Source organism: Aquila chrysaetos, chromosome 10 (assembly GCF_900496995.4).
Source record: "Aquila chrysaetos chrysaetos chromosome 10, bAquChr1.4, whole genome shotgun sequence".
Taxonomy (NCBI): Eukaryota; Metazoa; Chordata; class Aves; order Accipitriformes; family Accipitridae; genus Aquila; species Aquila chrysaetos.
Genome location: NC_044013.1, coordinates 2522644 through 2535344, shown reverse-complemented (window position 1 = coordinate 2535344; position 12701 = coordinate 2522644). Strand labels below are relative to the sequence as shown.

At 40.2% G+C, this 12701-nt stretch overlaps 1 protein-coding gene and 1 long non-coding RNA gene across 4 annotated transcripts in view; one reads left to right on the top strand and one right to left on the bottom strand.

Moving 5' to 3' along the window:
- Positions 1-2: 2 nt before the first annotated feature.
- On the top strand, positions 3-10525 carry LOC115347442. 3 transcript variants are annotated; one of them, XR_003925489.2, is made up of 5 exons: positions 3-246; positions 754-914; positions 7202-7296; positions 9102-9317; positions 9793-10525. It is a non-coding gene; the product is annotated as an uncharacterized LOC115347442 (long non-coding RNA). The 3 variants fall into 3 exon arrangements; XR_003925487.2 differs by having other exon boundaries at positions 3-273; XR_003925488.2 differs by having other exon boundaries at positions 3-309.
- Positions 10526-10836: 311 nt separating this feature from the next.
- RSRC1 (arginine and serine rich coiled-coil 1) overlaps positions 10837-12701 on the bottom strand; it is a 176350-nt gene continuing 174485 nt past the window's right edge. The window contains exon 11 of the mRNA XM_030028844.1: positions 10837-12541. Within this exon, the coding sequence (XP_029884704.1) occupies positions 12449-12541 (93 nt within the window). The 3' untranslated portion in view covers positions 10837-12448. The remainder of the gene's footprint in view (positions 12542-12701) is intronic.

Below are 12701 nucleotides of genomic sequence, written 5' to 3'. Positions count from 1 at the left end.
CCCGCCGAGCGGCCCCGCTCCAGAAGGTTCGGGCCGGGTCCCGGCGCGGTTCCCCGCGGGGAGCAGCCCCACGCGTGGGGCCCCACGCCGCTCCTCCCCACGCCGCCCCTCGGGCTGCCTCTCCCGAAGACCCGTTTTTGCCCGGCGAGGCCCCCGGTCCGGCCCGGCCCGGCTTGGGGAGGGGTGTGCAGGCCCCGGCGGGGAGCAGGCCCGGCCTTCACCTCAGCTCCTGTCAGGCGTTTGCAGGTCGGTGCTCAGGCCGCTTGCCCTGTGGTTAGCAATTTTAAAAATAATTGTGGGTTTTTTCCGGTAGGTGGCAGTAAAACAAAGCGACCGTGGTGTGCGAGGCGGGCCGAGTCCCCTTTCCAGGCGGCTGGGAAGCAGGAGCTTGCCTGAGCGGTGGCACCTCAGTGGAAAGCATCTACGGCCTGTGCTAAAAGCAGCCATAAATAGCTGTTCCAGCAAAATATAGCAATGAGGGAAAACTGAGGAAGGGGTGGAGGAAGAGTATTCGGCCGCAGTTGCTGCTCGGACTGCGGGTGGCCATCGCAGCCGTCTGTGGATGAGGATGGCCTTGCGCTCCACACCCGCTAAGCACTCAGAAGGCATATTCGATTTCTGAGGCTTTACGGTAGTTACCTTCTGGCCAGCAGTTCATTCTGTATTGCTTAACTGTACTGGCTTTGGGAGCGAGAATGGTTAGGATTACTGGTTAAACAGAAAGGGAAAAAGAGCTCTTTGTCTTCTTGGCAGGAAGAAGCAGCCCCGTGGCCGGCTGTAAAGGAGAAACCCCTCAGCGAGCCCTGTCGCTGGGCATGGTCGTGAAAGGAAGGTTTCAGTAAAAGAATGGAGCAAATACACGGGGAGAGTTATCTAGGTTTGCTGAAGAGCAGAGTGGTTGTGAACATGCAGAGGTGCGTATAAGAACCGTGGTTACATATAAACATCCTTCTGAAGGAGGACAGTTTGAAAAAAACAGAGGTATAGGAATCTCACCTTCATTCTTCATAAAATGGGAGAATTGTGGAGAAGAATGTTCATGCATTTGGAAAGATTCTCCTGGTCTATACGGCAAAGTTTCTCAGCGCTGTGAGCCTGGGGGTTGTTTCCTCTCTTGCATCTGCTGTCGAGAGGCAGGTGAAGGCTCTTCCCTCCTCTCCTCACATTTCTTTCAATATCCCAGTTTTTACGGGAAAGACAGAAAATGTGCCCCGGATAACCAGGTGGGATTAGAGAGCATCAGAGTATTTATGAAAGTAGATCCTTTGTTCCACTAAGATCCATCAAGCCGCAGAAGCAGCTCTGCTGGTATTTGGCCCAAAGTGGAAAACCGCCATAAAAGATGAATGAACTGAGCCTGCAATATTTTTGAAAAATATCAGTAATCGGGTGAGCATTGATTTTGCTGTCTACTGATGTAGACTTCTCTTTAGATCCTAGCAAGTGGTGATATTGCAGCCTTAAGATGCACTCCAAGTTTGAGCGGTTGTTACAGTGAAAACGTTTATACTGACTGACTGGTGGGCAGGGAAGCATGACAGAAAAAGGGTTACCCATTGATTATCCAGGTGAAGTCTGTGAACTGTTTGTACATTTCTGATGAAAGATTAGCAAATAAAACAAATCAGGCAGTAGTCATGGAAGTGAACTCTGCCGCTTTGGGGCTTTTTATAACGAAATCTTGTGCCAGTTATGATGTTATCAAAGAACTTTTTTATTGCTCAGAGACAGAATTCAAGCTTTGTTTCAAACCACACACAAAAATATTACAAACGTTATAGTAATATCATCCTCTGCACTGTAGTTAGTCTTTCAATCTGCAGATTTTAAAGCTCACTAGAACTCCTCTGAAGCTAGGGTGTATTCATATTAGAAACGCAACAAGCAGTAGCTTTACCGTAGTGATTAGGTCATATACAGTGCTCATTTATTAATCACTTGACATTATATTTTGATTCATAGACAGGTGCCCTGGATCACTTTGGTTTTTGCTATTATAGCAGTTCATTAATATCCATGACATAGTATGCTAAAATGTTCACTTACTACTTGCTACAAGCCAGCAAGGTGAATTTTCTTTAACATAATTAGCGCGTCAAATACAAAATCAGGCAAATTCTTATCGTCCTGGAGCTTTATCTTCTCAAAATGTTTGTTTCAGTATGGTTAACTTGTTTGCAGCCTTCTACCAAAACCTAACTAGATATTTTTTTACAGAATTAATTTACAGTTTCTGAACATGAATACAAACCAGACTACAAGTTCAGTTAGCACCGTGTAGCCTTTGTATGAATTCAGCCTTGTAAAAAGAAACCTCTTCTGTAAAACAATGAAACAGAAACATGGAGCTTTCCAACAGCTGTTCAGAGTACATCATATCATCGACAGTTTGCTATTTAATTTTATGTGGACTCCAACTCCAAATGATGAAATTTCTTTCCGAGTCAGAGGAGATCCAGAGCTGGATTACTGTGCAGATAACTAAGCAATATGAGTTCCAGTTACTGTTAATTTTTTGGCTGCTAGTGGGAAGATGGGCCCCGTTAGAAGTGAGCTCATTATGAGAGGCTCACTAACACGATAAAGTCAGTACTCTATTTGCACAGAGTGATATCTCTAATTGCTCAGGCCTTCTTATGGTTTGTGTCTGCTTGAGTTAGATTTCTTTTGTGTAGATAAAAAGACTTCTGTAAGAAATCACCTCGGTGCTACAGCACTGTCAGTCTGGAGGGCATCTCCAATGAGATTAATGATGTCTGCCTTAATATAAGAAAACTTTGCATAAATGAGATTATGGTTTCTGCTGAAACCTGCCAACTCTTATTCATTTGCAGTAAATATTATCTTTAATTAAAAGTTTTAAGGTATCTTGTTCCTGAACTAATGAGATCTACAGTGATTTCCCTTAGGAATTAATTTACCTTCTTAATTCTTATTCATTTTGGTGATATGACTATTTAAATCTGATTCAGACTTCAGAGCTTTGTTGAACATATTCATCTAGAACAAAAGGTCATTTTGCCATATTGACGTTTTGTTGGTATTTATAATTCTCTGTTCTCTCTTGATTCCAAAGATAGGTGTTTAGGTTCCTGCCCCAAACATTTTCTACTAACACTTCTGTTCATCTTAACTCCTCATGCTGAGTGGCTCTTTTCCACAGCTATTTCACTTTGGCTTATGTTTTCTGTTCCATCCAGAGTACAAATCAATTATAGTGGCGCTGAAAAAAGATCCTGATTGTGATCAACTTATTTAGAATAGCACAGCTATGTAAAATGTACTAAAATATGTGGAAAACATTTGGTGCAGTTGCTGAGAAATACAGGAATGTTTCTGCCTTTGTATCTGGGTAGTCATCAGCTACAGTTTCTCTACGGGGATTATTTTTAACCAATAGGGATGCTTAACACTTGGAGGTGAAAATTGCATTCCTGCATACATGTTTAAATAGGCAAAGTGCCAGCCAGCAACTGGTTTGTGAGAATGAGAGCCAAAACCCATTTTAAGATTGTACACCAAAGGACAATATTGCTAGCTAGATTTTAAAATATGTAATTATATAACTAAATGACAAGGTTCCCTTGTTTTAAAAATAAATACATATCAAAATTAAAAAGTAACATTAAAAAGAAATACCCGGTTTGCATATACAAAGAAGACACCAAGAAAAACCAAAGAATAAATGCTCCTTAGTTCATTATCAGGAGACTTTTCTGTTGAAATCTAATCTGGATCATGAGACATCCTCTCAGTCTCTTCACTGGTGCTTGAAGATGCCGGGTCTGACACTGATGAAACGTCAGATGGTTTAAAAGTGGGGTAATTGCTCTTATGAAGTAAATGGAACAAGACAGAAGTAAAACTATCTCTCGGAGTTGACCAGAGGTTTTTTTGTTCTTGTCTCTGGTGAAACACAGAATACCTCTTCAGAAGTATGTTGTCAGTGTTAAGTAGGTAAGTTGAACCATGTTTTGTGTAAGATGCAAACTGAGGAAGATTAATTCCTGCTTTTTATAGGGCGAGAGTTCTGTCTTTCACTGTTATTCCAAGATTTTCCATTCTCCCACCCAAGAACGTGTGATGGAAAACATTTCTGTGTACACTCTGAGACTCTCTTTGGACTCTGCATATAATTAGGAAATATCCTTAAAATCTACTGTTCTGTCTTTGAAGTTGATAAAAAAAAAAAACCACCAGACTGTTATACATCGACTGCAGTAGAAACTCATGGCTGCAGGAGACTCCTAACCCTGTACTTGCACCGCTGGTGGGTAAGAAACATGTTTTGTGGCATCAGCAGAGCGTGCGCTGGGACTAGCTATATATAGAATTGTCACCGACTTCTACAAGTTGTTGATAACCTTCCATTTATAACTTACTCGCAGACCAACTTCCTCCCATCACGCACAAATTAGAGGATTATCAATAATGTATGAACTAATAAATAATGCTTGCATGCCGTTGTCAGGGCAACAAATATCATTTAGACTGCAAGAGAGATCCTCATGTTGTGTCAAGTATATTTGAAGTCTTCCACATCTGTAAGGCTTTAGCGAAGTAAAAGAATGAGATTTTTTTGTGTTTCTTTGAGGCAGCTGAAAGAACTGGTGAAGTATATTCTGTTAGATTCACAGAAACATGAGCGATCTGCTCCCTTTAAAAAAAAAAATCAATATTTTATTTTGTTTACTTATTTAATAGTTGTTTACAAAATACCAATTTAGGCAATGTAGGAATTGCCAGATTGGATTACCTGGTAAGTCTGCATGGTGTCCAGTGTCTTATTTACGAGCTACCTGGGCTAGATGTTTTGTAAGAAACTACTGGGAAGTGCCCGACAGCTGTGTGTGACACAGCCTGCCCTTGGCCTGTCTCATCGTTGTAATACAAATGCATTTCCAAGACCTGCAGGATAAGCTTTTGTTTCTTTCTAAAAGTATTTGGATGTTACTTTTTGAATCATCTATACAAGCAATAATCCATTTGAGAGTTTCTAAGTTTTTGGCTTTAATTACTTCTTGTAGCAATGAATTCTTGAGTTTAATTTTTCATCACATGAAACAGCACTTCTTTTAATCAGCCCTAATTTTGCAACCTTTCCCATTATCTTCTGTTCTTGTTTTTGTTTAGCAGAATGAAAACTGAGGCATATAAATATACATATTCTCATTCTTATAAAAACAATATACCAAAAAACAGTCAAGACCTGGCCCCAGTGGGAGCATTTATCATTGATTCCAGGATTTGATCCAAAAATAATATTTGTTTAAAAGGGCTACATTGCCATCATGTACAGTAACTATTGATTTATAAAAACTTTGGCAGCGCACGTTAAAGTATTAGGGAGCAGAGAGAGTTTTGTTCCTGAGTTACTTCAGTAATTTGCAGCTATCTCATTTTGCCATTCCCAATGGCCAAACGACCAAAAAATACATGCTGAAGATGCTGAACTTGAACAGTCTTCCCTGAGATGATGTATTTATTTCTTAAATCCTAGCAACTTCTCTCTGTCACTGGAAGGGAGAGAAAAAAATCATACTCTAGTGTCAACACCATGGCATCCAAGAGTTTTTTTTTTTTTTTTCCTGATGACTGGGGCAAGGCCATTTGGCACTTGCTTTGATGCTTCCTTCAGCAGTGCATCTGGCTACAGCACTACGTGCAGGACACGACTGACGCCTCTACAACAAACCAGTGCACCAAGAGAAGAGACCCTGTTCTACCGGGCTGCCCGCTGGGGGCATTTCTCTTACAACCAGGGAGAGAGAGTAACAAACGGCTGGCACCAGGAGTAAATGCAGCAAATGTATTCCCAGGGCAAAATCTTTTATCAGGTTAATGGTGAAGATTGCCAAAATTGAGCTCAGAATTTGGCCATGGCCTCAAGCTGTACAATCAGACAAAGAAAAATGCAAAATGTGTAGCAACACACACCCAGGGCTATAAATCAGCTAGGCAGCAAGAGCTGCTTGATTTACCCAGCGCCTGCAAAAGCCAATTTCCATAGGAAACTAAAAAACAAGCTTTCCAGTTTCAAGTGGTTTGCACCAGGTGAAGCCAGATTTCTCCACTGTTTAAAATTTGTGACCACAGTTCGGACAGTACTGTGTTTGTTCAAGTAATTGAACTAATTCGAAAGGTCTTGCCTGCCTTAGGCTGTTTGTCTCTAAAACTAAAAATGAATCTTGCTAGTTGAGCAGACATTATTAAAGCCATATTTAAATTAGTCCTGTAGAAAACAAGAATATTAAATGCACAAGTCATCGCAACATCAAGATTAGACAGTTCAGAGTGTGACTAGTTCTGCAGGTAAGGCAAGAATTAATTGTCAGTTTTAATTGTCAAGAAAAGTTTTCACTGTTCACCTAAAGAAAAAAAAATCCCAGCTTTTATTACACAATTACTTTTTAATTACATTTGTTGCAGCCCCTAACTTCCAAAAGCATAGGAAAATGTTTAGCTCTGTTTACCTAACTATTGAGAACCAGCACAGTGTATTAAAACTAGGTCCTTCTCCTGAACTATTTTGGAAAAAACTAGTAACAGAGCACTTGGGGGCTCTGATCAGTTCTGCGCCATGCGTTTCCATGTACTGCCGAGCAATGTCAGAAGCAAGGTTGAAGGTAATTTGAGAGGACTCAGACAATCAGTGCTCAATCCCCAGTCAGTTCTGTAAGGATCAGCAGTTACTATTTACATTTAAAATGTATTGGCATAAATGAGGTATCCTTACTTCTTACAGTTAAGTTCTTTTACAGGAAGGCTTAAAAATGCAGTGCAATTTCCAGAGGCTTCAGCGTATTTTTAGTGGAAGTGGCCTTTTGACAATGTTGTTACAAAGCTGATTACATTCCATCTGTAACGTTGGCCCAGTGCAGAGTCTTTTGCAAAGGCAGTTTGTTATAAATTGTTCGTAAATGTCAGATAAAAGCATCATTCTACTGCAAGCAACTAGAGGTAGACATGTAATAACATTTACATTAATTTTTTATTTAAATATATATATTCAATTCACATAGTAGCCCAGCTCTGTAACCTGTATGAATACTGAAATAAGACGACAATAATTTATAAAAAAACCCCTCTGAAATTCACTGAAATGGTACCCAAAAATGCAATTCGACATTTTTACAAATGTTAGCCATACTTGGTTTCCATTAATAATAATTAATGAGATTTGTTTATGCTTTCTTTTCAGAACTGTAATATGGAAATCCAGCCGCTGCCTCCAGAGATGTGGAGACCTGCAGTGTCCAGAGGAAGGTGCCCGTCTCTCCCGTCATGGCTGTGCTGGTGAGTGAGGGGCAGCATGCCCTTGGGCAGCCAATTTTGTTGAGGAGGAAAGGGAAGAGTCTACTTTTCCTTCCTATAAACTCCCCTGGGGACCGCGCCACACAGTAAATATTTGGAGCTTACCTTTTCCAGCGGTATTTTTTATTTGAAAAGATGTAGATGGTAAGGCAACAGGAAACTACGAGACAAACTGCTCTGTCTTGTTGCCCTGACTCCAGCTCTGGTTAGGAGGTAAAAAGGCAAATTCAGACTACATGCATCTCATTTCTACGGCCTTTCTAGACAGCCACTGATGTTCAGTGTGACAACTGCTCTGGGACGGCAGAGACATCTAGTGGGAATAAGATTTTTACCATGGCAGCTCAGCAGAGACGACACCTTTTAAACTACAGCCTTTTCAAAACAGTGCGTTCAAAAATGCTGCCCAAGGGCCGAAAGGCTTCTCATGTCATTACTATCCCTGCAACCATGCAGCCCCAGTCTATATCGTATTTCTGAAGAAGCAAAACGATAGCCAAGCAGCGATCTTCATTTTCACCTGGGTTTTAATGGTGGCATAACCATTTCCAGCTGACGAGGTTGCACACCTCGATGCGGGGGAGCCCGGCTGGAAATGAAGCACGGCTCAGCGCTGGTGTTAGCACTGAGCTCCCTCCTCCCCTCTCTGGGCTCAGCTTCAACTCCTGCTTCCTTCCAGAAAGAGTAGACATATCGTGTCACATCTCACCCTGGAGCGCCAATTCCAGAGTGACTCAGTGTCTAAGTCTTGCTCCCCAGCGTCACGTAATCCGGCCCAGCCACTGCCACTCTTTTTTCCTAGGCCTTAGCAAAGGAGGGAGACGAGGGGAGGGAACGGTCAGGAAAAAAGAAATTAGGCAGTGCTGTACAAAGTCAAAATTACATATGGTGACTATTTTAAATTCTGGAGTAAGAATACTTCTAGCATTGCTTTTTAATACTGCTGCAAGCTGAAGAGTTGCCGTGGCCCTGAGTCGTAATGTGGATTAAGTCATGGGTTCAAGCTGATCTCTCCTGAAACAGGTTTCTAGAGTTCAAGGATCTCCACTAAAAATAACTTCCTTCTTGTAACGTGACAAATGGAAAACTGTAATCATTGAGAAGGTTGGTTTTGGGTTACTGATGGGAAAATGGCCTTCGGGATCATCCAGTCCTGTGCATATCAGAGCAACTGAAGCAGAAGCAGCAAAATTTGATCTCTTGGTTGGCAGTGTTTTCTTAGATACCATTCTTTTAGTAGCAAAAGTCGTTCTAAAATGTTGTAACAACAACAGTAATAATAACAATAACAATAATAATAATAATAATTTTAAAACTAAACACGGCTCCTTTTCAAGGAATTGTCATAATAAAAAATAGTTGCGGAGATGCTGGATGACTCAAGAAATCAGAAAAGGCTAGTGAACATTTTACCTAAAAGTTATCAGATCAAAATCAGCCTGGTTTGATTTTAATTGACGGTGGCTGTTCAGCAGGCTAAGTGAAATGAGTTTGCTAATGTAATTTCTAGGGGTAGAGGTCTTTGCTGACTACCAGAACTCTGAATGGCTCAAGTTACAGCATTATCTTTTCACTCCTACACGCCATTCGCCTGAGTCAGATTTAAGGTAGTTTGGCATTAGAAGGAACTTTGTGTTAGAGCCAATTGTATCAGAGACGCCCCGTCATGAGTCCTGAATGACAAAACCATGTCACTGCTGTCTCTACAGACTGCAAAACACAGCTAAAAGTCTTGTGTTTTAGTTGGATAACTAACAAACAGCTGTTTCTTTCCCTTTCTTAACCAGGAATCCATCCCCTTTCACCAGGAGCACAGAAAAAGTGGAAAATAGAACAGCAACAACAAAACCTTTGCATAGGCAAGATTCCTAAATGCTAAATATGAGAACATCAGAAGACCTTAGAAGCAAAGTAACTAAGAAAGTAGGATTATTGTTGAAAGGTGTCACTCTTTTTTGGATCAGGGGAAGCGTGGATTGAGAGTAAGCAGTGCATTTTTCCAGGTTAGTGGTGATTAATTTGCACACACTGATAGGGGTTTCATGTCCATGTTACGACATAGTTAATTAAATTTGTATCTGGCTGATTAGGCAACACATGCTATCTTTTCCGCAAGCAAAAAGGCCCCACACATGGAATGGTGGAGTGCACATGTATTTAACTACAACCCATTTATAATGTGTCCCAACCTTGTAGAATAATTTTAAGCAGTAAGTTTGTCAAAATTCTTTTTAGTTGTGCATAGCTGGTTACAGAGTGAAGTTTATTTGTGATGTTGCTGCCTTCTTCCATATTTTATTTCTGATACTCAAATACCTGCCTACCTTTGACAGGAAAATGAATATCACAGGATGCTATTCAAGTAAAAGCAAAATAAGGAAATAGTTTACAGAACTTGAATCAAGAGTGCTGCAGTCTAAACATTTACACTTACAACCCTATGGGTTGGCCTTATACAACCTTTATTTTACTCTACAGGAGCAAACGTAGTGGAACAGCATCTATTTTTGCTGAAGGCTTAAGCTGCGGAATCAGCGATGGCAGGTTCTCGGCAAGGCAGAGCACTGATTCAGCGCCCCTTCGATAAGGCTCAGCTTTGGAAAGCACTGAGCTGCCCTGGCAGTGACTCATGCAAAAGGCCACTCACATCTCGATGATCGGCATTTTGAATATCCAGCCTAGCCATACCCAACGAGGGATCCACAATAAGATTAAAATTCACTTGCAAGACACAACATCTGGCATTGCTAAGGTCGCTAGTCAGCTCCACGTGATCCCTCACCTCCAGGACACACACTTCAGCATCACTGACTTGCTGTAGGCATCTTTAGGAATCTGTATTGCGCGAATCGCAGGTTTGTAACAACATGGACAGCAAGTTTCCTAATTTGTAACATATGGTATCTAGATAAAAACTCCATGCTGACAATTCCTTCATCTCCCAAACCCAGTAACTTCATAAATTTCAAGTATGCATAATGACTGTTCAAAGTAGGAATTGAGATAGGGTGACAGCATATAGGGCCTAAACCAGAAAAAACCTCTTCTTCAAGGAACTGTCTCCACAGAGGCACCGGGGCAATAAACAAGTCACGTATTTTATGAAAACTACAGAGTTCTGAGTAATCATTTATTGGTTATGCTGATCACTAATCTGCAACTGGAACTATAAAAATAAACTCTATAGTGATTTGCTCTGTGTTTCAACTTATGTTTGGCATATTTCAGTACGTATTTCCATTCAGTTCAGATTATCTAAATGCTATTTCCATTTTCTTTACGGATCTTGCTCACAATTCTCGTCCAGCACGGACTTGCTGGACAAATTTAGTTGTTGATTGATGAGCAATAGCAGGTACACCCTATTACTACCACAAATTCTTACTTATAACAGACCAGTTTGCTGAATTTTTTAATGTCCTATAGGGTTGTGAATTACATAAAAGGAATTGGTTTGTATCCAATAAAAATACCAAAATAATCCAACATAATGTGTGAAAAAGAGGAATTTACACCTGTACCTTACATGGAGATCAAGTAGTTTTTATTTACTATGAAAGAAACACAGAAGGAGATTAGGAGACAGAACAATGACAAATATTTACCATTTGAAAACGCTGAAATGAAACAAGGGAAACAATTTTTTTTTCCCATTTTTTGTTGCAGACAAGGTAGTCTTGAAACACAGCCATTTTAATGCAGGACCAAGTAAAACTAACACTGTTCATAAAGAAAAAGAAAAATGTGTTAGAATGCAAATTTAATAGATTTACCTTTTACATCAGTGATCTAAAAAAAAAAAAAAAAAAAGACAACCAAAGTACATTTCCAGAATCATCCTCCATTTTTTTTTCCACCACAGATCTGAGAACAAGGAAAAACAACACTGAAAAAAAGCCTTATGATTTTTTTCACTCACACGGGAAAGCTGATGCAGGTAATTTCCAGTGAGGTATGTCCAGAGGTGGGAGGGCTCAGTTTAGTCTTCTACTGATGTAATAGTTTTCTCACAGATTTGCTAGATACCTCAGAATAAATACTTTTGTGTTTTATTTGGTTGATCTCTGGCATTTAGTTGGATGATGGACAGATTATTTTTTTTTTAAGTATACTCAGGCTAAATTTGATATGTTCAAATAGGACTAATCTTTCATTATTTTAAAGTCACACCTGGACAAATGGAAGCTTCATAGCCTGAAAACAATCGCTCTATACAGAAATAGGAATGCCATTAGTCTTGTTCGACAAAGGTCTGTAGCATTACACATAATAATATTTATATTATTTCCCATTAAGAGTTCAAAGAAAGCTGTCTTTTCCAGATTACTGAACATTTTACTGTGCTTAAAATTGGTCAGAAAATGATATTTCTTGAAACCTGCTGAAAACTTTATAATTTTCTTTAAAAGGATAACCTAAGTTTTTCCTTACATCTACTCCCAGGTGCTAACAGTAGTGGGTAGGTGTTTGAGGAAATGTAAAACATTTCTTTCCACTCAAGCCCACCAGAACTGAGGAACCAGGCTAAGGCTGGAGCAGGCGGACGAACACACCAATTTAGAAGAGCCCCTCAGCAAGGAGACTGTCCACAGATGTTTGGGATTCAAAAGCTGCTCCTGCAATGCAGAATGGAGGGAAGAAGAGATAACAGCGATATCATTTGCACTGAATCCTCCTCCAGCTGCAGCAGATGTAATGGCCCAGGGTGGTATCGCTTGTGCTCCTACTGTCTGAGCACTGGTAAATCTGAACTTTGACAGTCTTATTTTTACATTTATCTTTAAACTGCTACATGGTTATATATATTTTTTTGATTGGGAGATATAAAATTAAGTCTCCTTGGGCTGTCAGGTTTTTTGCACCCCAGAGGAATTCAGTACAAAAAACGAAAATTACACTGCTCTGATAGCCTTCCCATCTACAGCAGGTAGCTCAGCGATACAAGTAACCCAGCAATAAGTTCAGCAGAAAAATGGAGGATAGAACATTCTTGTTTATTCAGATGAAATATTTATTCTCTGTGCAACTCATACCGAGTATTAAAATCCCCTCAAAAAAGAAAAATAAAACAATTTAATGGTAGGATTTCTTAGCATTCATGGAGAACTGGTATGCGATGGTCACAGCAGTTCACTCAGGCCACCGGACTGCCCATCAGCCTTTCTTGTCGAAGAGCAATCAGCCTCTGAAACCACTTCTCTTCTGCTTCTGCCTTCTCAATAAACAGCTGAGAGACAAGGGGGAGAGGAAGAAAAGCAGGCACAACTCATTAACTTCGTCTTTATTTGTTATAATCTGTTGAAATATGTGGCGACTATTTCAGTGGCCAAAGAAAAAGCCCAGCTGCATAGGGGTGTTAAAATACAAAGGTGATATAAATACATTAG